The sequence below is a fragment of the Suillus subaureus genome (genome assembly GCF_016647635.1).
Source record: "Suillus subaureus strain MN1 chromosome Unknown BJ212scaffold_214, whole genome shotgun sequence".
Lineage (NCBI taxonomy): Eukaryota > Fungi > Basidiomycota > Agaricomycetes > Boletales > Suillaceae > Suillus > Suillus subaureus.
The window spans coordinates 1-26,809 of NW_024538770.1; the positions used below are offsets into that span (position 1 = coordinate 1).

Consider the following 26,809-nt stretch of genomic DNA (forward strand, 5'->3'; position numbering starts at 1 on the left):
ATCTCACAAGACGACATTCCTAGCCAGATTTCATCCGAGCGCAGTATCCTTGAACAGATCGTCCAGCAGACTCTAGAGTGCGCGTGTTTCATCAGGAACTACTCGAAGAAGAAGAGCCCTAGTAAGTCATCGAGCTATTGCACTCCGCATATTGTGAATCTTATACATTATCACAGGGATGATACTCGGGGGAAATGTCTTAAAGACGGATGATCTGATTGCAAGGTACAACAAGATTTTGGACGAGCTTATGCAACAATTAGTCCAGCTTCGTCTAACGCAAGCCAACGAGGTCATGCATACAGTGGTCGCGCTGGGACCGAGTGTTGGCTCGTGAGATTGCCGCAGGGTGAGCGAGAAAAGCAACTTCTACAGGCGAACTGTTGAATAACCTCTATTAATAGACAAATGCTGGGTATGTATGTACGAGTAATTGTAATATAAACGGAATACGGTGCGATTATTAAATCTTGAGGGGGTGAAATATGAGAAGAGTGAGGATACTGTATAGGATCGAGCGAGTGATGCACTGAAGGTTCCCAATCTGGTATCCCGAGGCTATGTTAGAAGCTGTGAAGTGAACACAAGGATAACAGTGTAAAGCGTACCAGTTCAAACTTCCAGTGTACTTTTGACCTGAACGCCATTTATGTCTTGGTGCCAATACGTCGGGAGCAGTTGAGAACAACCTTCTCCCCAACTTCGGTACATGTGGGTGAGGTCATTTGAATCTTCTCAAGATCCCCTTTCATGTTCAGTACTTGTCCGCCAGTCGATGTTGCACCAATGTTAATGACTAGGAGCTCATTCTTGGCGAATTTTGAGACTTTGGTTTGTTTTTCGTCCTCTGTGCGAACGCCCAGCAAACGACGGAGAAGGAACAAACTGTTTTAAAGCTCTAAATTCTCCTTAAAACACGCTAGCATGGCGAAAACGAGGATGCTTAATGGTATAGACCTTTCCGACGGCACCCAGCACTTGACCAACCAAACGATCCGCTCCGCATAGCGTAGGATCTAGACATCGATCAGCCCTCCTGATGGAGATGGGCACGCAACTGAGCAACGCCAATCCCAAAGTTGAGCGTTGAATCCGCCTGGATCCGAAGGAAATACATTTATCCTGATGAACATCGGCAGCTGCATCTCCTGACTGTCTCTCCACTAATGACTCATCTGCAAGACATCAGCCTCTGAGCGATCCAGACTGTTTCAAGAAGCCACAAGGCCTTCAATGTAATCCACGTCCAAAGCTATACCGCAGTATTCACGCAAAAGTCTGTGAAGAACAAAGGCTGGTATCAGCGATTGGGAAGGTTCCGGTGCTGTGGGAACACGGTAATTAATGTATGTCCTACACACCAGATGTGTATTATCGAGCATCGGCCACTCGGCGGTGACGGGCGCGTCCGAGAAGTAGTTGGCTGGAGATGCAGATTTACGATCTGAGGCTCGATTTAACATAGAATATCATTGGTCGGGCAGTAAAAACGGGAATCGAGATTGTGACGGACTCATGATCAGAAGTGGAACTTGAGTGTTTCACCTGCACAGCCTAAACATAAACTGTGACATGAACACGTGGAGGACAACGTACCAGCCCAAACTTCTGGTGACGCCGACTTGACCTCAACATTCATTGTATCTCGGTGTCAATATATCGAGACCAGTCAAGAAAGATATCGTGGTAGGTGATGATTTTGGACTTTGTTGGATAAAACGGAACAGCGCTCGACCCATCGTTAGGAGGCAGGAGGTATCAGCGATAACGCATGGCCAGAAATTTGAAGGACAAACTGGTATAATCTATGGACGCCATACATCTGCCAGGCGGAGAGCGGATGATCACTCGGCTCGCTACGGGTTTGGACTCGAAGAGTGGCAAACAGATAAGGGATGACTGATGGGACGGAGGAATGCAGTGTACACTATAGCGTCATCTCCGGACGTCTTACGCACCGAATTGGTATCATTGGTGAGATGACGGGCACCTTCGAAGAGCAGTTGGGTGAGGAGGGGCAGTTTTACACTTTGTTGGTTACATGTTGACGAATGAAGTTGCATCAGGTAGGGTTGTGACGGGACACGCGAAGGGCGTACGGTCAGTCCGTCGTGGAAAGAAGATTGTGGCTGATGGAATGCGACTCGTGATCAGAAATGAGGCTTGGGCGCTTCAGTTACACAAGATATGCTGTTAGCTGTGAAGTGAACGCGAGGACAACACGTTTTAAACGTACCAGCTCAAACTTCCGGTGCATTCTTGACCTAAATGCTCTTTGTATCTTGGTGCTAATACGTCGTGAGCAGCTGAGGAACATAGTGTTGTAAGTGATAATTTTGGACTTTGTTGGATGAAAGCTAAGGCGGAGCTGCGGCTAGTAGTTGATTATGTCTTTACCCATCCGAGTCGTTGGAAAGCAGGAGAAATCGAAGATAACTCTGCCCCGCCAGAAATTTGAGGGACACACCGATTGGATTGAGGCCGTCATACATCTGCCAGACGGAGAGCGCATGATGACTTGTTCAAGGGACGGCTCGCTGCGGGTATGGAACTTGAAGAGTGGAAAACAGATAGGAAACGACTGGCGGGACGGAAAGAGTGAAGTATTCACCATGGCGTTGTCTCCGGACGGGAAGAAAGTGGTTAGCGGGAGTAAGGATGGCGAAGTGAGGTTGTGGGACATCGAGACAGGCAAAGTCGTCGCGAAATGGATGGGGCACACAAACGGAGTGACGTCTGTCTGCTGGAGTCGAGATGGCCGGGGAGTCTTGAGCGGATCTGACGATGGGACTGCAAAGCAGTGGGATGTAAAGAGCGGAAAGACGATCCTCACACCAATCGAGACAGGGCACCCTGCGCTCACAGTCGTCTACTCGCCAGACATGACCATGTTTGCGACTGGCGGATACGAACAGCCTTGGGACACTGGAAACAAATACCATGTCAAAATCTGGAATTTGAAGACAGGCGAGCTTGTCGCTACTCTCAAAGGACATACAGAAGAAGTGTTTTTCCTGGTTTGGCCCGAGGCCCCGGACGGAAAAACGCTTATATCTGGGTCATACGATCAGTCGATTAGGACATGGGATACGACAACTTGGAAACAGATTGCAGTGCTGGAAGGGCACACCGAGGGTGTCTTTGCCATTGCAATATCTCCAAATGGCCGCATCCTCGCAAGTGCATCGGAAGATAAGACGGCGCGATTGTGGAACCTCAGCAACAACCAGCCCATCAGTTCACCCCTCCAGCATCAACCTCTCGTGAAATCTGTGTCGTTTTCGGTAGATGGAAAGCTACTAGCCACTGGCTGCGGCTATGACGATGATAACGCATATACCTGGGATGTTTGTGCGATAGTCAAAGAAGCTGGCCTCGAAGAACTTCTGTTGGACCAGCACGACAAGCCGCTACCCGCCGTCCGTGACTTTTATAAACAAATCTCATTGCATTTAAACTTATTCCTTCTAGACTGATGCTACACGACGTCCAGTCCGGCCATTCGATCTCTCTGTACGTAACACTCTCATCCTCAGGTCTCATTGCATTTAGACCTATCTCTTATAGGCTGATGCTACACGACATCCAGTCTGTCAGCCAATCATCGTCCCCCAGCTCCGGGTACCCGAAGGTTTTTTTGACGACCTACCAGATCGCGCTCACGTACGTGGTTAATATCTCATCCAGTCAGCATCTAGTATCGTTTTCCTGACCTCAATATTCTTAGATTTCTGCACGGCACCACCTCCACCCTCGATCATGGGCATCGCATATAAGCACCCTTCGTGGCCAGTTTTCATCTTTATTCCACCCCATACACCCCGATGCCCACATTACACCATCTCGACCCCGCCCTTTCCACTGGACTAGAAACCTTTTCTCTGGCAGACCAAGCGGTGAAGACATCGAGCTGCACGAGCATGGCTCAACAGTAGTTGACGTCCCTCATTGCCAGGCCAAACGCGTATGTCACACACTTTCTCGAATGTTCAAACCCCATCTCATACCACACAGAGGAACGCGTCAGCAAGAGAAAAACGGAGACCAATTCCATTGAAATCCGAGAAACCTGCTGCAAGCACCTCACGTCCTCCCAATAGCAACACCACACAACAATCTAATAGTGTGGCTCAGGCCCAGTTGTCTTCGCAACCACAGGCTACCGTCTCTACCACTACCACCTCACCTGCCGCCGTCGCTAATACAACTTCAAGCACTAATCCTCATGTAATGATAAGACATGCTGGACGCTGGACGCGCTTCTGGCTCTTTATATGTTGTACCTCTACGGAGTATATCGACGGCCACCATTAATCCAATCTGCTCATTCTTTGCGAAGTTCTCATCTGACATACTGGTAGGATAAGTCCTTTGAGATTGAAGCTGCGCCATGCTGTGCCTTTCAGTTTCACATCCTCGTCGCGGTGCACCCCTCATATGGCACCAACGACGACTCTGTAATCACATGCAACGAACGTACTCCACAACATACGCGTCTATTGGACTGATCACTGGTGTCGTACTTACTCTACTGCCTGTTCCAAACTGTGGTAAGCGGACGTTGACATCCGATGACTCCAAAGCCCACAGCTCATGTTGAATCACGTAGTTCACGTTCAATAAATAAATCTGTCTGGCAGCAGCTATTGATTCCATCTCGCACTGCCTGCCTTGATGCCGTGGAAAAAATTACCCATAAAAGCAAGCGCCCGAATTAAGCGAAGAGTTGGCAGATTCTTGGAACGTGTTGATGCTGTTCGAGTTTTTACTGAACTTCAACAATTATCTTCACGCTAACAATGAAGTCTCGGCCACCGTTAAATCTTCCGACGGAGACAGAGTGCTCACCTATTCTTATTGTCAGCCATCTCATGATGAGCACTTTGGATCTCTGTCCAAGGATACACCTGTGGAGTTGTATGTCCGTGTCCGGTGGGATGAGAAGAGCAGAAGAATGCACTCACTTTGTGAATGTAGGTCCGCAGCGGGCCACCTCCGTTGGCGCCAGTTACCTTATCAATCATATCACGGAAACTTGAGCTTATAAGAAAAATCAGTCTGAAAGGGAATCACATCAGGCAATATTATGATAATACCTTGCGATGAGCTCGGTCTGATACTGTAGACTACGGGAACGCAGCGTAGAACCTTGAATGCGGAGACGCTTGTGAAGGATCGGGCTTAGGTCGACTGCGGGGACCTCGCTCCCTAGCCAACCATTTAGTCACGAGTTTTTGGACTTCAAGACACAACAAATGCCCACCACTCAAAGTAGCCAACATCGTCATCCTACCATCAATGGCGAGGGATTCTATATTTTTGGCCCAATGACTTTGTCCAACGAAATCTATGACAACATCAACACCTTTACCGTTGGTCGTTTTCTTCACCTCCGCGGCAAAGTCTTCAGTTCTGTAATTGACGGTATGCGTGGCCCCGTTAGGAATAGACCGCAGCCAATTAAGTTTTTCTGTGGTAGACGCCGTTGCAGTTACGGTTGCCCTGTGAATACGAGGTGATACGTATTCAGCAAGAACATGCAGAACAAAGCAGAACAATATCGAAGGCAGTGAGGATCGGGATACTGAATACCGGAACACTCACGCTCCTGATTCTCTTGCTATTTGGATAGCCGCAATACCCACACCAGAAGCGCCTGCATGAACGAGTACATGATCGCCCTTCTTGACTTCCCCGTACTTCACAAGAGCTTGATAGGCTAAGAATGGTCCCAGAGTAGTCAGAACCGAAGACGACTGCTTACTTGGCTGATCTGCCGTACTCACCTGTAATATAGCATTCTGGTATACTGGCTGCCTCCACCCAAGATAAGTAATCGGGCTTCTTCAACAAGAGTCCTTCGTCACAGTTTACGAACTCCGCATAAGCTCCCTGAGGTACCCCGTGACAATTTTAGTCAGTCAAGAACATACACCTTGGCTTGGGCAATCGACTAACGCCGCCCACAAGACCGAATACTTCATCCCCAACAGCCCATCTCGTTACTCCTTCCCCGAGCTCAGTCACACGCCCAGAGAATTCCACACCAAGAATAGAGGAAGCGCCTGGGGGTGGAGGGTAGCTTCCCTGACGCTGGTAATGGTCCAAGCGATTAATGCCGAATGCGACAATCTACCACGAATATTCCATACCGGACTAGATCAATTTTCGTAGATCCATAATATGAAGAAAGGCACGGACCTTTACCAAGACCTCTCCCCTCGTTGGGACTGGCTTATCTGTCTCCCCAATGTAGAGGTTCTCGATGGGACCCTGACCGTCTTTGATTAAAACAGCGCGCATCTTGGACATCATCACAATAGCACCGGGTGTCATGGTTCGGACGATCGTTGCTCTGTGTCTATGATAAGTGATGGTGCGTGGATGTTTGAATCTGAACACAAAGAGGTGGGCAGGGGTAATCTGATTCCGGATATGGAGCGTAACCTTACATAAGCTTCTAAACCTTAATTCACCCGAATCCTATCTGTAACACTTAAATATTCCCTGCCAGAGTATACATTTCAAAATTGGAATAACTTATTATAAGAGGTTTTGTATCCCACGAAAATTCAGCAACTACCCAGCTGTCTCTGGAAAGAATGGCCCGTAGATGTCGCAGGGAAGTCTGATTTCAGAAGTTGTTCAGAGGTCACCGCTCCCGAAGCAACGATGTTTAGTCGGTGGTGTGAATTCAAATGGTGGATATGATTGCTTGATCGATGGCGAGCACCGTGAAATCGCGAGAGTCGGATACGAAACCAGATCGCAGTCGCCGTCCTTCCCTGTTCTCAAGTTCTTCTCCACTGTGCAGGACTATCAGCTGAACTGTCTTATAAATGCTCACCACTGGGGGGATCACAAGGGGAACCGTGCAATGCACAGGAAATAAGAATAGTGTTCCATAGGGCAACCACGAGGCCTGGGTTATCATCCCAACGTGGAAGAAGATACTCATCAGTGATTCCTCATTCAGTTCAACTTCAACTCCCCTATCGTTCGTACCGATCGATTTGCTCTCGAGAAATTATGTGGTATTAAAAGTCATTTATTCCGCTGTCTACTCGGAACAAACAACAGCGAAAAGCATATCGTCTAGCTAGCGTCCCAATAATAATCACACATGACTATCCTGCGACGGTGAACTGTGAGTACGCTATCTAATGCAAACGATGAACAAAACTAACCTTTAATATGTCAAGGACGACATGTCTGCGCGAATGCGGTTGTAATCGAGGAGGCCGTCGAGCGGGCCAAGAGCTGCAATAGCGATCTGCAAAGGAGTGATTGAGTAAAAGCATCCAGCTTCAGTTCGGGAAGAGACTCTTACGTCCTTGTCCCACAGATATTTCTGTGCGACGCGCTTGATCTCATCCGCGGTTACAGCATCGACGGCAGACTCGATCTGCTGTGGAGTGAGACGACGACCAGTGGTGACAAGTTGCCTTCCAATATCCTCTGCAATAGCAGTCGTCCCGTCAAGAGAGAGCAACAAACCGGCCTTCAGCTGACTCTTGGCGCGCTCGACCTCGACATCAGTCGGAGCCATAGACATGCGGCACCATTCCTTCAGAGTGAAATGTGCCATGTCATCAAGGTTCATGAGGTTCTCGGACACCAGGTAAATTCCCCAGAGACCGGTGTCGGAGTAAGACGTAGAGAAGGACATAAATGAGTTAGCAAGGTTGTTCGATGAGATAACGTGGGAAAGGCGGGATGAGAGGAGAGGAGAAGCCCCGAGGGAGCGATCCCAGTTGCCCATAATACTCTGCATTACCTGCATAGGGAAGTAGTCGGGTGAACTCCAACCAACACCCTCAACGGCAATGGCGATGTGTGCACAGGGAATTGCATCATCACGGAGGCGAACGTCCGAACCGACAAAGTTCGAACGAGGGTGAGCAAGACGGCCAAGAGGAATCGGGTTCTGTGAGATAGGAAGCGAAGAGAAATGTTTTTCAGCAAGGTTAACCAGCTCCTGGTGGTCGACACCTCCAGCACCAACGAGAACCATGCGGTCGGCGGTGTAGTTGGTTTTGATGTAGGAATCAAGATCGTCACGCTTGATGGAGAGAATGTTGGCTTTGGGGCCAAGAATGGTACGACCGAGTGGTTGGTCTACAAGAGATGATGAATGAGTGCAAAGCGAGTACGAGATCGAAGCGAGATACGTACGTTGGAAGGCAACAGCATGAAGGTGATCGAACACAACCTCTTCGAGCTGTTTGTCGACCTCCTGCTGCTCTCGAAGGATAACATCACGTTCCCTCTCAACGGCTGTAGACTCCAATTTGGAATTCTGCAGAATATCGGAAATGATATCAACGGCGACCGGAACATCCTTTCGGAAGCTCTTTGCATAGTACACGGTCTGCTCGCGAGAGGTGTACGCATTTAGATGTGCGCCAAGGTTCTCAACCTCGAGTTCCAACGCGTGTTGATTGCGACGTTTGGTGCCCTTGAAGGCCATATGCTCAAGGAAGTGGGCAGTGCCATTAGTTTTGTCGGTCTCGGCACGCGAACCGGCATCAATCCAGACACCGATTGTTGCGGTCTGTGCATGAGGATGAGACTCTGTTGCGACAGTTAGGCCATTGGAGAGAGTTGTTGTTTGGGTAATGGGAGATGGAATGTTCACAGCTGTCGCAAATGACCGCAAGGGCCGCTAGTTGGGGATGAAAATCAAAGTAATACGACCTAGAAAAGTATAAAAACTTACAGGATTGCGTGCTGAAGTTCTGAGTGAACGAGCTAGCGACGCCGACAGTGCTTTGGAGACCATACCGAAGAAGACAGAGTAAAGGCCCGCTGTGCAGTTGGTCCACCAAAATATTCACTCTTCGGGAGTTCTCGGTTTCGCGGCTTATTCCGATACATTTAAACCTCCGCTTTCAGCGATTACCACGGATGAATGTAGGAATACTTCAGTATCTCGATGAGTTGGCATGATCTCTGTCATCCTGTAATTGGTCTCACTGCAGAGTCGCAAAGATCGTGTCCGAGACCTAGCGAGCGTTTTGAGCTCACACGCAAGGTTTGTCAACCAACGCGTTGGACACGCACAATTCATGTTTCGTTTTGTGACATTCTTGCAGCCTTGGACGACATACTCACTTTTCGGACTCTTGCTATCATACTATTCCTGTCAGGTCACCAGCGTGCACTGCCTAGTTCATATCACACTTCCCGTTCAATATTTGCCGCAGAAACATGACCCACACCTCACAATCATGCGATCAGGCCACTTCTCTTTGGCTCGCCAATGATTTGCCCCGAGAGATCCTTTCACACCTCAAACTCGGTGGCTGCCCTGAAACTGCAATTAATTCTTCCTTCAAGCTAGGGAGCGCAGCCCAGGTAAGCAAACCTCTCTCAAGTGTTCGGATGTCGATCGATATGAGCAAGCCCCCTTAAGACATCCATCGGTCTTTCAGGCCTGGCAGCTGCATATATACTTTCTCTGAGGACCGGAAATATGCAAGATGTCAGTGTTGATGCACGTCACGCTATTCTAGACATCTCTAGGTTACTCTTCCCTCGATCTTTGATATTATTTTACTAAAACCAAGTAGTGAATCTTGGTACACCGTAGATGGCCAGATTCCCACTGCATCTGCGCGGGATTACTTGGCAGGAATATACAGAACTAAAGACGACAGTTTTGTCCGTCTGCACACCAACTTCCCGCAGTAAGTTTGCATCAATTTTAGGCAGATATTTAGTGGCTAACGATCACCGAAGTCACCGACAGGGCATCCTCAATATTTTGCAGTGTGACCCCACTCGTGAAGCCGTTCAAGCCGCGTTATTGCAATGGAATGCGAAAGATTTGGAAGATGAGGCAGTAAAGCAGAAAATGTGTATTGCTGCCTATAGGACATTCGAGGAGTGGGACAAGCATCCGCAAGCAGCTGCATTAAGAGGAACACCTCCAGTCCAGCTCATCAAGATTGGAGAAGCTCCTAAACGGGACATCAACGAGTCCCCACAGTTCCCTCTCGAGGGAATTAGAGTTTTAGATCTGTGCCGGGTGCTTTCAGGACCCGTGTGTGGCCGAACGCTCGCAGGTATGTGTCAACATTCTTCTCTCAAAGTGATCCGGGCTGCATGATTGATCTGCAAATTCGACAGCGTATGGTGCTGACGTGCTCCTCGTTACCTCCCAAAAGCTTCCGAATTTACCCGTGCTCGATATCGATACATCTCGCGGCAAGCGCACGACACAGCTCGATCTCACCCAACCCTCACAATACGATTGCCTGAAAGAATTAGTAAAGGATGCCGATGTATTCTTGCAGGCATACCGACCAGGTGGCCTTCAGGAGAAAGGGTTTGGACCCCAGGAGCTTGCCAAAGTTCGGCCTGGTATTGTGTGCGCCAATTTGACAGCGTATGGTTGGGAGGGTCCCTGGAAACACAAGCGCGGCGTAATGCCTTTTCAACTTTCATTACTATACTTTCTGACAATGAGATCTCTAGTTCGACTCGCTCGTGCAGACTGCTACAGGCTTCAATTGGGCGGAGGCTGAAGCTTTTGCTAAATTCAATGGACTGCCTGTTATGGATAAGCCAGAACCTCGAGCACTCCCTGTACAAGCCTTGGATCATGTCGCAGGGTACTTCCTCGCTTTTGGTATTCAAGCTGCAATTGCAAAAACGATCACCGTGAGTCCTCAGGCCCCAGTAACGTTCGTCGTAGTCAAATTCTTAGAATCTCTTATTGGACAGGAAGGCGGTTCCTGGGAAGTCCGTGTCTCTTTAGCAGCAGTTGCGCAGTGGCTCCGATCACTCGGGCAACTTCCGCCAGATACCGCGTTCAGAGATGGGAGACCTCTTCCAAAGCGAATGATCCCATCAGACCCAGAGGTAGCTGCATTATCGGTCACACTCCACGAGGCGACAGGTGATAAAAGGGACGTTGAAGGGCGTCTCAGGACGATGACAGCTATTCGCCATGCAGCGCAGCTATCCGTCACGCCTGTCAAAGACGTAGAAGCTCCAATGTGCTTGGATCGGCATCAACCCGTGTGGCTGCCGCGTGTGTGAGATGCTAGATGCAAGGAAAGTTGGATGAACTGCTGACGGATCTCCGTTACCAAAGTCTTTTTCAATACAATATGACAAAACCATCAATACTAGGCTTGATAATTAAAGTCAATCCACGCTGGTATACCGTCAAATACTTCTTCCAGTGTGAAGGATGACGCCTGCGTGGAAGTCAGGATATGGTCTTGCGCTACACGTGCCGACGTGCTCCCTCCAGGACCTGCGAGCAGCATGAGGATCTGACGCTGGCAGCATGAGTGCACGAGGCTTACCAGACGAATTAAACTCTGCGTAATAAGTGGTGTCTGGAATGCTTCCTCTGCCATAGAAAATCAGCGATCGGTGTCGTCCCCCTACAACGATGCTTACTTTCCAGACCAGGAACTGAAACCTGCAGGCCGAATGCTCTCATCCATGTAGGTGTTCAAGTACACAGCAATGGCCAGTGCATTCCATGGGCGTCCTAGAGGCAATCCAAACTTAGCATGACAATTAAAAGGTGCGTTCCATTTCTTAGCTTACCGAGAGAACAGCCGGATTTGGTCACAGTGGTAGCATTAGCATCCGGGGACTGAATTTAAAACGAAAACAGTCATTGAAAAAAAGACAAGAGGACCAAACCAGAAAACTGACTCGAATGATTTTGGAATCGGCGATGTATGCCCCATTCTTGGTGCCACTCTTACCCTGCCAGGCTGTGATACCACCGCCACAAGCTCGGTTAGCCAAAATCACGTTTTGGAACCAGCTATTCCAAGAGTTACTCGGAGAGTTTATATATGCATTAATACACACTTACGCCAAGCCAAATCCGAAAAGATCTGCATGCCACAACATCAGCAGTTACAACACGGTTGTTCCAAGACAACATGGCTTACAATCAGTTTGACCATATATTATACTGTCAACGACATATGTGTATGCACCGCTGCCAGTGTACCACGTGTCTTGCCAGCCAGCAAAGGCACATCCATAGAAGGAAGCATTTGCATAGCTGATGGAGGTGACGAGGGCTTGAGAAATCGAGTAGTTGGCCTGAATTAGGTCAGATTGTACAGATGTATAATTATCAGAAAGCAATCAACGCTTACAGCGCGATTTTCGAAGTCGATATTATATGCTCTGAAGTTAGTGTTACCGAAATTTTCTCCAGAGGCAGGTGCAACAGTGAGAGTCGCAGTCTCCTCGTCGGTCAGCCCAGATTCGACGTATAAATTGTACCAAATGTGAACCAGGTTGCGCTGAGAAGCATTCCCCGCTGAATGGTAAGCGGTGGAAGGATCAAGTTGACCCTACACAAGAAATATCTCGGCGATTGAACGTCACGCCTGAGAAAGTGATGATTACCAGAAGAGTGAGCGGTGCGGACCGCGCAATATTGACCTGTTCAAAGTATTCTCCTTCTCCGATCAGAATTACAGCGTCGCCCGTCTGTGGCCTAGGGGAATATCAAGACAGGAGACAAGGAAAAAGTTTCCAGCAGTCACCCACAGAGATTTTATAGCAGCTTGGACACTTGTAAAACTTGCCCTGCTATCTGTGGGCGACACAAACAAGGTTCCTGCTGGGCACCCAGTTAGCGGAGAGGTTTCTGCATTCTTTTGCAATTGGCACGCGAGATAGTTGGGGGAGAGTGCCTGAATTTGCACAAATAAGCTAGCTAGAAATGCAACAAGGCCTGCAAGGTGCGTCAAATATGGTCCCATCGGTGCGTTGCCTTGGGGGAGGGGGGTAATGGATCATCTGCCTACCGTCGCCCTTCGCGCTTATATACTGCAGAGTCTCGTCGCGAGATTTCCACATACATTTCCAGGCTAGTAACGTCGGAAATGCAAGAGAGCCTGATATGTAGCGATCACGATGCAAAAAAGAAGTAGACACTAGACGCCAGATCCGAGAAATTCAACAAATTGTATCCGAGCCTTCTGAGGTGATGCCAGTCGTAACCGAGACGTTGCAACCGTAGTACACCGACTCAGCGTGGGAGAAAATACAAGTCACTCATGTGGGTCGGTGAATGTCAGCAATGTACTGGTCTTCCTGAGTCCGACCGTGACTTGGGCGTGGTCCAAACGCGCTGCCGTGGTACGTAACGGCCACGGAAAATGTAATGCTGAAGTTGTGGCAGACCATGACCCATGATGTGGATTGTCGTCATGTATACTCAAGTCAGAGTCGACCACGAGTCCACGACCGTCAATCTGAAGCAAAGAAACGGGAAGTGATAGTACCAGGTTACCGACATTGTGATTGAAACGAGGAGGGCTGCAAATATCACGATCACGTATGATATATGATATCTAGTTGTTCAGCAACCCCGAGCGAGTATCGGAAATTTGGAATGAGCTACCTTTGACTGAAATATTATTAAGCTCATATGATGAGGAGAGATAGATTACAAGTGGGAATTTCGGTAATCAGTGGATAAAGTGACTAAGCGACAAGACACCAACCCCTGACTACACTCATTAGCTTATTCATTCTTCAGTCTACTCGATGTCACATTATATCCCAACGGTCATCGTACCTTAAGGCCTTACCACCCGTTCGTTCTTGCTGCCTTTATTGTTGATCCCACTAGGCCTCATCGATGGCCTTACTGTCACACTGTGACATCACAATTGAGTCAACTTTGGGTATGCTTCGTACCGTCGCTTCAACTCTTGCAATGTACTATCCTCAATTGTGCGATAATATCAAGTTTGACAGCTCTCTCCTACGCGAAGGGGATGCTCTATGTCTTTTCCTTGCAATGATTAACCCTTGGCTTTACATAAATAAGCGGAGTGTTCATGATAAAATTTAAATTCGAATGTACAGCATATCCTCAATTGCAACCGGCTTTTAGCAACTTGACAAAGGAATTTGGGATGCTCAGCGCTCAGGCCTTAGGCCTTTGGACCCTTGTGCGTTATTACTTGCAAGTTGTTACTGCACTCACTGATTACATTCTGGACATAGACATGACCTCACCGACACGACGAGTGCTATGATTAAGTGAGACTCCGAAGATTTGAAGAAGTTACGACAAGCGTAAATTGCTGTCATTAACAGCACATTCTTGTCGATCGATGAGATGCACCAGCCCTAACATAATATCTCAGTTCAGAAGATATCTCATGACTTGCAGCTGTCCTTGGTAACATTTCAAAGAGCGCCCAGGAGCAGCAGTCCAAGAGCCTGTAGATTGCGGCAGAAGACGAGAACCACAACGGAATGTCCGTTCCTCCCAACCCATGAAGGTGCTATCACCGCGTGTGCGAGCAGGCTGTGCCACCAGAGCCAGGCACATCTTGGCGGTCGCCCACAACGTCAGGCTCTACCTCTTCAGTCCTCCGAGTCTCCACAAGAACTTGCGAGTCTTGGATCCACAAACGGCAAAGTGGGGTTTCACGAATTTGAACTCACGAACTGTCTGGAATATCCTGCAATCTCGGAACATTGGTTGGACCAAGATGGCAGCATGCTTGGCATGTGATACAGCTCCCGTATATCCGCTGGGTCACAGGCTCCCTCTTCGTTTCGTGGACAACATCGAATCAAACGTTTATTCCATCGCTGCACATGCCCAGGGGTACTCACGTACAGCCGAAAGCCCCCTTGCTGCCAGCGCAAAGGTGCAGTATATCGACATGTTCCGTTAGAGTCAGGGTCGGACTCATCACGGAACGGTCAACGTCGCACCTTTCCTTGTTGTTGCAATACCCCTGTATCATCACCTCATAGCTTTTTCGTTAGCTGAAGCCTGATGGACATCGCAGTGGAAATGCTTTACCCAAGACTTTCCTATCATATTTTATTTTTATTTATTGAACTCTGATTTCCATGTTTGAAACCCTATTTGCTCTGCCCCAGCTCGGTTCCGAACCTCGTGGACATATGGCAAGCTGTTGGCGGTGAGTGCGGAGTTCCCTACGATCACGTAAAGCGTAAACGCTGGCAGGCACTCATAGCGGCAGATTAATCCACATAGCTGACACCTGCCGTGTCAGACGTACGATCTGAGTAGCTCCACACAGCGCCCTCGGGTCAGAAGGTATCAGTGATCATGGCTTGTAGCTATCTTTTGGTGGCACTTCAAAGAACACGATAAGTTCAAGGGCGAAGACAGCAGTGGAAGATGGGTACCACAATGACGCGAGTATCTCTTTCTCCTCATGAAGGTATTATCGCCTCATCTATGCGCAGGCTGCGCCAAGGAGCTTCGAGTGTATCTCCCAGGCTCAATTTCTCAAATTACAGCTTTCTCCACATGAACTCGCGAACCTGTTAATGTCCAGAGTCTTTGATTCACGGATGAGAAGTGGAGATTCAAGAGAATAAATCCGGTATACACGGACTGTCAGTTATTCCGTGACCTCGAGGCTTGGAACGTTGGTGTGTGACAGGCAAGTTGTACCTTGGTATGTGACACAGCTTACTTCCGTCATAGTCGCTGGCTCACTGCCCCCTGTTATTTTTTTTACTTGCGTTTCTGTTGCAGATATTATTGAATCAAACATGTTTTCCATCGTTCTAGATGCCCAAAGCACAGTCGGGGAACTTTTGATTGCATCTGAGTACCAATGCAAAGCTGGGCGATATGCAGCGTGTCTCACAATCAGTCGTTGCAGTTGTGCCTGTGCCTGTACGTTGTCGAAACGCTCACTATTGCAATTTGTAGATTGACCTGATTCACCCATCATAAGTATGCAGGATTAGTCTAGTAGCCTAAGCAAACCTTGGACGAATGAAGATAGTCGCTCCTTCCTTGCCAAGGTTTTGTAATAGATACGGTGCCCCTGTTATGCTTTTGCTTGTTTTTCGTCGGCTCACGGATTATGGACCTTGAAAGTGCTCGTAGAAAGGCCTCGTCGAAGCTTTCTTGACATGTTGTGTCCCTAACCTCTATTTTTGATATCAATGAACCTCAACACAGACGGGCCGGCTCAGCACTACCCGGTTTCTCAAACTGGTCAGGATGTCAAGAGACCTTACTCTGCCCGAGCCTGGTTCCGAGTTTCACTAACGTGGGCTTCCCTGCAATCACGTAAACTCCTCGTAAAGTACAAATGCTTCGCAGCCTTGGCTTAACATAGCTCACATTTCGAACACAGCTGTCATTTAATTATCAATGCATCAAGCATTATAGTTCCTTGATACTTGCAACTAGTCTACGTGCTGGTAATGTCCGATTTCCTTTTGGACATCACGAGTACATATTTATATATGGGCAGTGAGTTTTCGCTGATCTGACTCCCCTGCGTACCTTTCTCTTTTCTTAAGGATCGGCGGCACCATTTCCCCTTCTGTTCATAGCGCAACTATTCGGTCTGAGAGTCACTCTGACGATGTCGGTCCCACTGAACGCCGAAATCATCAGTGAAGCGCTGGAAGCGTAAGTGCCGTGTCCCATGCCGTGTCCCTCAGTTTCCTCACCCTCCTACCAGTTACCAAACTGTTGTGGGTTATTAAGTATACATATATCCAATGGTCTAGGCTCAGGAGACATCTGAAGGCTGTTGGCGTCGTTGGCTTCACAATTCTGGTGTGGGATCATGTGATCACGTTTGCAGACGAGGTCCATCTTTGTTATTTTACTGGACCATTGGCTAACCCACCACAGGTGGAGATCATATGGGGTCGTCCGAAGAATCTCTGTAAGCTTATCCATAGATTGTTTTCTTGGTGGTGACATCAACTTTCAGTGACGTTCTTATTCTTGCTCGTATGTTGGCGGCCAGAAAATGATGTTTCCTACCTGACTTTGGTGTAGAATCGGTACCTCACACCCATTGGTTTCATCGTGAACCTTGTTGGTGAGTTCTGAATGCCTGTTGTGCCGACCAGTGACGCTTCAATTATCATGAAGCATATAGCCTGCCTTCTTGGTTGTTCATAGTCAGTACTTTTTGTGTTTCTATGATGAAGACAATCTAACGAGAAATGTAGAAGTAAGAAATCCAATTTTAAACTTCAATGCGTTCTGACAGGTGCATAGGTGCGAGCATTTCGTTCGGTACGAGGGGGCTATGACGGCAGTGGCGATTCAAGTTGTGGGACTAATGATGTTCCTGCGGTGAGCTCTCAGTTGAAATGTGCCAGCCATCACAATACATAATTCCTGAATCCTATCCGTCAGCGTTCGAGCTATGTACCGCGATAACAGATATGTTGTGATCTTTGTGGCAACGTTATTGTTTGTTTGGGTGGCAGTTAGTGCTTGGCTGTTGTCTCACGGCGTGGGTGAGTGCCGAAGTCGTTTGACGTGCGATTTGGGTCCAGTTAATCTGTCGATCAGCTGTCCCTCACTCTCCTTTTATACATTGTGAGCCCATCTACCTGGACGCTTCTTATCTCATCTACTCACAGTTTTCACACAGCTTGTCGTATGGAGTTCTCTGATTGTGTGTATGTTATTTATGCTTTTCAGCGAATGGAATGCTGAAAGCAAACTCAGAGGGGGTCTTGCAGCTGCGTGGGCATGGGTTCCTCTTTGCTATGACACGGTCGTCTTTGCCTTGACTCTGAACCGAACATTGCCCTCGATGCACAACAAAGAGGCAGGGCATATCATTCACACGCTATTCATAAATGGAGTTTTATTCTACAGGTGCGCTCCTGGATCGAACAACTGCAGAATTTTATATGATTTAATTTAATAGTGTAATGTGTGCCATAAACCTTATCTTTACCATCATGGTTGTGAGGGCTCCACAAGGCTTGAAGAACATTACTGGACAGTATGTCTTCTATGTGTCACGTGGCATAGTTAACTAACATCCTCTGAAACCGAAATTCTTTTCAGACTTGAACTTATGTGAGTGTGGTCGAATGGTGGATCTAGCAACTGATTTCCAAATATCAAATGTATAATTTTTGCAGATTAACGGTGAGTCCGATTTACGCAGATCATGAATTTCCTGCCTCATCTTATCCTCGGCCGCATTCCTTTACAAGGTCGCAATGATGTCACGCATCACCCTCAGCTTAAAGAAAGAGGGTACACGTGGCTCTGTACCACTCGACACACATCTTGGAAGCAAATTTCCGCTCTGCTTCGATTGCCAAAGGCGTGTCCAAGATATCATAAAGCCACAACCACCAGCTTCTAGCTCCCAGACTCCTCCAATAAGAACAGAATTAGTTGAAACGCAAGGTCACTCAGGAGCTATCGACGGTAATGTATCCTCTCAAAGACAACGAGACAGCGAAGTTCGCACCTGCTTCACCTGCCATTCAGTGACTGTTGCATTCGACCCTGCGGATGATGAACGCAATCGGTACCGGGAGGCAATGGTTTGAATAAAGATTGTCATACAAAATCCTGTATGACATAGACTTGCAAAGTATGTTATTCAAGTGGTCGATAATACGTTCATTTAACCTCGGATGTTCAAACAGACTCCAGATGTTGTATTACTATTACCAATTGTCGTTTCGATCTTCACACTTTACGGCTAATTAAAAAATCATCCTGTTGAGATTCTTGAACTCTCCTTTGTCCAACAGTAGGCTAACATTTACAATATACCCAGTACTAATACCATTAGCATCGGTAGTAGCCGTGTAGTTTGAAGGAGTAGTGAGTATTACCTATGCACAGCCACTGGTGCCGTCCACGTGTTCGACAACTCTGACGACTTTAACTTAGTCATTCGCGCGAAGTTCACACGATATTAAAGCTGGACATCGGCAAATGCCGAGCAAATGCCGAGGAGGCTCTTCGCCAGTTAACGATGATCCGCAGCTAAAATTACCATGCTCGACAACCCCTATTCCATACATCTCAATGGAATTTGACGATGCTCAATCTTTCAAGAGTGTTGATGAACGGGGTCTCTGTCATGCCATGCCTCATGAACCCCAGGGAACCATCCTAGCCGAAGGTGGCATAATTCTGTCCTGTGTACTGTGATGGAATGCTCGGGAAGCCTGTGCCGTCCTCACACCAGTTAGCCGGACAGTCCGCAGCAGCGCTAGCACTAAAACAGCACAATTGCTGTTGCGCCTGTCATTCTTGTTGGACGCCTGGCAGGAACATGCACTTTGTCACATCTGCTGTTGGATCAAAGATACATAACTCACAAGCGCCAGATACACCGCAGCGATGATGACCATGGGAGCTATTATGTTAAATCCTGTATGCACCGCCCACTTGTCGACTCTTCTCTACACTTCTCCACAGGTGACCTATTGTACGAGCGGGCCACCATCCACATGCCAACATCCCACGTCAGTCCCATCTCCATGACACAGCGAAGACAGACGCTCGGCATTGTGATGCTTTTATCTCGGAAAAAGTACTATTGCTTCACTCACAGTGATGCATGCGTAGACTTGGAAATGTATGCGACCATACTGCTCCACAAGGTTACCCGTTCAACACTGGATGACGACCGACCGCTTGCATTGCTGAAGACATAATATTAAACATCACTTATGCGATACTTCAAGTTGGCACAAACTTGGCATGTGATCACCTGATGGCTGTCGGTGACTTTTCATTTGGACGTACTTACCAATAGCCAACTACTAAGCCGTGATATCTCGGACCCTGATCGGACACGCCCATTGGACCAGTGCTGTTGTGTATAAATGTGTTCATCACAATGTTGTTGACGTTCTCTCCGTCCACAATTCCATTCAGACAACCTTTCGGGATTGATAATCCTAAAATCTTCCCTGAAGCACACACCTTACTGACTTGCTGAGTCTCCCATCATAGATAAATGTCTCACTTACCCATGACAGAACCAATGAAAGATAACGTACTCCAGGACTCGAATGAAACGTGAGCCGTGCTTGTCTGTTGTACGTCTTTGCATACATTATACTCACTATTTCAGGCGCCAAACTATTGTACGTTTTTTCTGCCTAGCCTGCTGTTGCCAGTGGCTGACACGTATCCTATGATTTAGTATGTTGGGATCGTTGGTTTCACCATATTGATTTGGGACCACATTGTCACCATCGCAGACGAGGTGCGACATCACTAGAATTTAGTGAAACTCAAATTTATCAATATATTCTGAGTTAGATTGAGTTAATCTGGCGACGCCCTAAGGGGACTCGTGAGTGTCATCTTTGATAAGGACATGTGCTGGTATCTGAACTTGTTTACCAAGTTGTATACTTATTTCTACTGGTATGCATATGTATTGGCAGTGTCTATCAGTAAAAACTCTCATGTTCCGGGTTAATATTCCAGAACCGATATCTTACTCCTCTCGTCTTTATCATCAATCTGGTTGGTGAGTACTTCACCTTTGACTTATAGTTTCACCTGTAACCTCTACTAGCATATACTCTACCTTCATGGGACTACGCAGTGAGTTTTGATGTTTTACCCCCACTATCTGCCAATGGTGAATCTTACAATCTTGATTGCAGAGGTCGGCATTGCACTGTGCCACAGGACTTAGCTGACATTGCATTTGAAGTTGCCGGCATTTTGTTCGATACGAAGGGGCCACCACAGCTGTAGGGATCGAGATAGTCGGGTTGATGATGCTGTTACGGTAAAATTTGTTTCTCCTCCCGGCAAACATCTACTAATGATGGAGAGCAGCGTCATTGCAATGTATAAAAATCAATGGGCCGCCATTGCGCCGGCAGTGTTCTTACTGCTAGCTTGGATTGTAGTGACTGCATGGCTATTGAGTTATGGCGAACGTATGGTTTCACCTTCGCCACGCAACGTATGAGTTTACGACATAATTCCCAGCCGTTCTTCACTCAAACCATGTTCAATGTGAGAGATACTCATTTTTCACACACGACAACCCCATTCACGATTTCACAGCTTGCACTATGGTGTTCGATTCGTGAGTCCTTACTAGCAATATGCAGATGTGAGTTCTGAAACCCTTTTCAGCGGCAGTATTGCTTCGGCTACAGCTTGGTTGCCTCTGCTCTACGACACGTATGTCTTCGGGCTGACGTTGAAACGCACGCTTCCTTCGATCCGCAATAAAGAAGCGGGGTATGTTATCCGTACTGTTTTCGCAGACGGGCTGCTGTACTACAGGTGCGCAAACCAGGTTCTCCCGGTAGCAGAGCTCACCGAGCACATGACAGCGTCATTTGTACTATAAATCTGATATTGGCAATCATGATCGTCAGAGCTCAGGAGGGGGTGAAAAACATCGCCGCACAGTACGCATATCTCCATTACAGAGTTTGCTCACATTTTTATCGATTTACTCACTGTACACAGGCTTGAGCTTCTGTGAGTGTTTCTTAGTAAACTACTAATAACAGAGATTGACCGAGATTATTCTGTCACAGCCTTACTGTGAGCACTGAGCAGTAGTTCGTATTCGTCGTAGGCTGACAGTTTCACGGTCAACAGGTCACAATGATGTCAAGGATTACTCTAAACCTTAAGAAGCAAGGATTTCATGGATTTAATCCCCACCACTCGCGGGCGGAAGATTTTATTATGTCTATACGCAATCATGTCATATCCACACCCTCAGGGGAAGTTTCGCTCAGCCGATTGCGATCACATTCTGTCTCCTCCGCAGCGCGCGTCGAGTCGAGCAGCCGTGCGCGATCTGGCTCGGTAAGTTCTATTGTATCTCCCGTGCGGACCATCACCCTCCCAGAGGATCCATTAATCTTCGCTACTCGGCCTCGCTTGAGCACGGTATTTTCTGCTACCAGTACTCCAATTGCTTTAAGTCCTAGTGGTAGTCAGTTAGTAGCGAATATGTCGACTGGCCTTCAGCTTTGAATTCCGACCAGCGAAATACTACAGACATTAATATTGTATGATTTACATCTCATCGATTCTACTACCTAGTCGGTTATGGCAGATTTGTATGCACTAGTTCTTCCACCTGTTAGGCCAATGAATGTTCAATGCAATGTACTAAATAATTTATTCATAAATGGACGCGGTCACTGAGGGAGTGACAGTGACAGGTGAACGAAGGCTTCCAAATCGGACTGAGTTCTGCTCAGTGGCCTTGGCTCGTTCTTCTTCGTCAGCGCAGGACGCGACGCTCAAACTAGAGAATCATTTGTGAGCTCTCTTTGTTTTCCTAGTTTAAAGGCTTCAAATACCTTCTAAAGTCCTCTGGACTTGGACGCCAGGTCCACCCATCACAGGCCATCCTTCTATACCCGCCTTGATACCGACCATATCCAATCCAAGGCTATGGCAACTCCTTCGTCGACTTCAACCAGTCCCGGAAAGCGCGCGAAACACGTCGAAGCTTCTCAATGACTATGTTTGTTTGCATCGGTTACATCTCGTGGCATTGTACTGAATATGTTTGCAGCAACTCGGGGACTCTCTTGGAAAGGGCGCGTTTGGTCAAGTCTACGTGAGTAATGAGGATTTCTGCGGAAATAAACTTTATGCAAGTGTTCATGCACGTAGGGGCACTTAACTGGGCTACTGGTGAGACCGTGGCCGTGAAGGAGATACAAACTCAGCAACATACCAAAGGGAGAGCTCGGGCAGATAATGGTGGGTCCGGGACTCCATTATTCAAGGGCTTCGGGCGCCTTGTTCAAGACTTCATTCTAGTCCGAAATCGACTTACTCAAGAACTTGAATGTATGTAGCTCTCGAAACTTATAGTCTGATCGTTTACCCGATCCATTCCTTAGCACCCTAATATAGTCAAGTACAAGGGCTTCGTCAAGACCAGGGAATACTTATACATCATCCTTGAGTAAGTATTTATCCTACCTCACCGAGGGAAAGTAACTGAGCATGCCGTGCCAGGTTCTGCGAAAATGGATCATTGCATAATATCTGCAAACGTTTTGGTAAATTTCCAGAGAACCTGGTAGCGGTTTACATCTGTCAAGTCCTGGCGGGGCTCGTATACTTGCACGACCAAGGTGTCATCCATCGCGATATTAAGGGCGCAAATATTTTGACTAACAAGGATGGCTGTGTAAAGCTTGCTGACTTTGGAGTCGCTAGCTCTACTACAACTGGTGCCATTCATGATTGATGCCGTTGTGGGCAGTCCATATTGGAGTGAGTTGTCATGGTATATGTCCTCGCCACGACTTAATAACTTTCTACGCCAGTGGCACCTGAGGTCATCGAGCAATCTGGCGCAACTACTGCGTCAGACATCTGGTAAGTATAATCGAGCCACTTGTGAGTCAACATAAATGCTGACATATTATTCAGAGCGTTGGTTGTGTAGTTATCGAACTTCTGGAAGGAAAGCCTCCATATCACTTCCTCGACCCCATGCCTGCGCTCTTTCGCATCGTCCAGGATGACTGCCCTCCTATTCCTGATGGTGCATCTCCAATTGTCAAGGATTTCTACTTCACTGTTTTCAGAAGGACTGTAACCTCCGAATATCGGCCAAGAAATTACTCCGTCATCCTTGGATGATATCTGCAAAGAAACAGATGAACATGGCTGCAGGGAAGGGACCGGGGTCTCCAGAAGGCGGACCGCAATCATTCCTGGATGGCAAGAGACCCACGAGCAACTATAACTACGACGAGGCTGTTCTCAAGGTACAGGAATGGAATGAAGCTCTCAAATGTGATTTGTCATTGTTTTGATCGATACTTCGCTTATGCTCCTTTAGCTCCTACACGACCTACGAAGAAGACTAGTCGTAACTCCGTCTCTGAAGGTCAACCACCATCCCCGACTCGTGGCGGTCGAGATAAGCCTGCGGTGTCGCTCCTTCAGCATTCAGTTCTTGGTCTCCAGGCTTCGACCTCTGGGAACTCTGTTCTCAAAGGATCCAATACTGCCCCGGGAAAGCCCTCTGCCCCCGTTGCTCTAGTGGAGAAGATTCGGGAGCCGCTAGCTTTTGTCCTTCAGCCTCCAGAAGAGCAAACAGACAACTGGGACGATGACTTTGAGGATGGACCCTCATTCACCAAGTTACAAGGTATGCGCGAGATTGAACGAGAATCGTGATCTTATTTTGTATTGCTATGTAGCCTCCACCTTAGAGAAAACGTCCATGGAAGATGAAAAACCGGAGGGTGATGATAATGCACAGACCATCAGACCAAATCGTAGCCCAGCTGGCCCCGGACAATACCACTCGCAAGGGCACCGTCTGCCGATATTGTACCCATCGTCGAAGACTATTCCGACATCGCAACCGAGGAGGACGAGCTCCTGCTTCAAGAGAAAGTGGCAGATTTCAAGGTCAGTGTATCCCTTTTCCCCTTATTGCTGTCTGAGAACTCTCGCAATGTCGAAGATGAAGAATTCAGTGCGTAGGGGACTCTTTCATCCTGACGATATCAAAGTTCTCGGACTCCTTTCTGGTTCTCCCGGTCCTATATCTGCACCTCTTCCTAGTCTGTCGCGGAAGGCATCCCGCCCGTCTCTCAGTCCTATTTCTGGCATGGGTCTACCACCTACAGGTTCGATACGATCACATTCCCGCTCATCTTCCTTTGTCGGATCTGGTTCAAGTGCTTCCGGCTCTTTTGGTCGCGTAGAGGCGAAACGTGCGGCTAGCCATGCTGAATTTGGCAAGTATGCTGAGGACGACGATGAGGACTACGATGATATCTTTGGAAAACCTGGCGGAACTAGTAAGTAGTTTTAGGCCAATGTATGAATAATTTTGAACTCTAGCTCCGCAGCTCTCGAACAACCGATGCAAACTCTACAACTCAACACAAGGTTGTCGAACAAGTCATGGGTAAGGTCTATGTTTTATTTCGGACATCTTGTGGTGATTGATTTTGCTGCAGCTCGGAGACGATTCGGACGAAGACGATCCTTTCGCAGAAGCAAGTTTTTATGTGTCATCTATGATACTGGCTGATTAAATCTAAATTCCTCAGATCGACGAAGGTTTTGCTGAAGATGATCTTGAAACTAATCTCCAACGTGACAAGAATGCCCGGTTGTGCAACATGGTGAACCAACTCATCGATGAACTGACGCCCTCGGCGCCTGACTTCCAACTGCGTGATGCTTGCGATCAACTGGTCAGTTCAATTGCATTGGATGATTTTTATGGTCTGATATGTTGTCACATCTCTAGATCAATATCATGACAGAGAACCCAGATATGCTTGTGCAGTTGGTGTCTTCACATGGTATGCTGGCAATTTTGGAGGTACTGGAAGGCAAGTGCTCTAGGGACGTCCTCATGAAGCTTCTTCACATCAACTTGGTAAGTTGGCGACTTGAAATGCATCCATGAACTTAACGTCATTGACCAGTTGGTCACGAGCGATCTTGGGTTCTTAGAAAGCTTCTGCCTCATAGGTGGGATTCCGGTCATGATGGGTATGTGCCGTAGCCCCAAAGGGGTTGATAATGAAGGATTGACGCGCTGCAGGTTTCACTTCAAAGAAATACCCTTCTGAGTGTCGCGTAGAGGCGTCCAACTTCATCAGGCTACTCTGCCACACATCTGTATTGACGTTGCAGATGTTCATCTCGTGCGTGCTTGCCTGACTTCTCTTTATGCACGCGTTCATATCCCCTTACAGATGTCGTGGCCTGAAAGTTCTTGTTGATCTGTTGGACGAGGACTACACCGACCAAACTGAGCTCGTTGTCGACGCTCTCAACGGCATAGGAAGCGTGTTCGAATTGCAAACACCAACGACTAAGAATGACTTCTGTCGTATGTTTATCCGCGAAGGCCTTCTCGACCCTCTCTCCTCCGCTTTGCTCAATGTCATGGGCAATTCCAGTCCCAATGCAGTCCAGATGAAGCACAAGATTATACAAATCCTTCTCGTGTTCTCGCAAGTGACACAAAGCGATATCCACGTACGTAACGCCATGGGAACACGGAAGATCGTCAGACGTGAGATTTTCGTGTCGATCAAATGATGCACCTAACCGCAATTATGATGGCAGGTCTATTACGCGCATGCGAGCTTCTGGAGATGGAATGCCTAGTTCAGATGCTGAAAGCTGTGAAGCACTTGTCCATGAATGCTAATCTGCTTGAGGTGCTTCAAAACGCCAACGCCATCGAGATACTCATTAAACTGCTGGACGAAGAAAAGACCGATCCCCATAGCACGGTAAGCCATATGAGATCACGACTTGGGCGTCGCTCAGATCAAATGGTACTTCAGGAAGTGTCAAATCACATTTTCCAGACCTGTTATAACCTCTGTCGGCTGAACAAGTCACGACAAGAGGAGGCGGCTCAAGCCGGCATTATTCCGTGCTTGAAGCGAGTAATTGAGACCAGCTCACCTCTCAAACAGTTCGCGTTGCCCATTCTGTGCGACTTAGCTAGTGCGGGGAAAAGCTGCAGATATCTCCTCTGGCAACATAATGGTCTCGCGCTTTACTTGAAACTTCTAGAGGACCCATACTTTCAGGTCAGCGCCTTGGAGGCGATTCTGTCATGGTAACGAAAATTTTGAATTGCATTCTGCACCACGACTAACATGAACTTAGGTTGCAAGATGAAACGGCCAAGATCGAAGATGAGCTGGTCAGCCACGAGTCTCTTGAGGCGTTGCTCAAGTGCTTCGTATCCGCGAAAGCCAACTCCTTTGAAAACCTCCTTGACCCCCTTCTTAAAATCTGTCGTATCTCTACCCCACTCACCATCGGCCTTGCAAAATCTCAATTCTTCAAGCGCATCATTGACAGGCTCAACCACAGCCGCGCGGTCGTTCGTCTTAACCTCTTGCGTATCCTTCGGACTGTTTGCGACGTGCACCCAAACCGTGCGATGTTGGGTAGAGCGCTACGGATTGCACGAAATGGTCATGAAGCTTAGCAAGGATGATGGTGCTGTCTTGGTGCGCGAGCTGGCGAGAGAGATTCTACCGGCACTAGCCCCTG

General features: G+C 47.8%; 2 protein-coding genes across 2 annotated transcripts; one reads left to right on the forward strand and one right to left on the reverse strand.

Moving 5' to 3' along the window:
- Nucleotides 1-647: 647 nt before the first annotated feature.
- On the reverse strand, nucleotides 648-1,639 carry BJ212DRAFT_1306002 (initiation factor eIF2 gamma, C terminal-domain-containing protein; the record flags this gene model as incomplete). The annotated part of the gene is made up of 4 exons (XM_041333792.1): nucleotides 648-885; nucleotides 958-1,016; nucleotides 1,362-1,444; nucleotides 1,597-1,639. The coding sequence occupies 4 exons, from the start codon at nucleotides 1,637-1,639 to the stop codon at nucleotides 648-650; spliced, it is 423 nt and encodes a 140-aa protein (XP_041185481.1).
- Nucleotides 1,640-15,522: 13,883 nt separating this feature from the next.
- BJ212DRAFT_1289707 (uncharacterized protein) lies at nucleotides 15,523-15,714 on the forward strand (the record flags this gene model as incomplete). The annotated part of the gene is made up of 1 exon (XM_041332067.1): nucleotides 15,523-15,714. A coding segment is annotated over one exon (192 nt), but the record flags the coding sequence as incomplete, so codon positions are not given.
- Nucleotides 15,715-26,809: the final 11,095 nt, after the last annotated feature.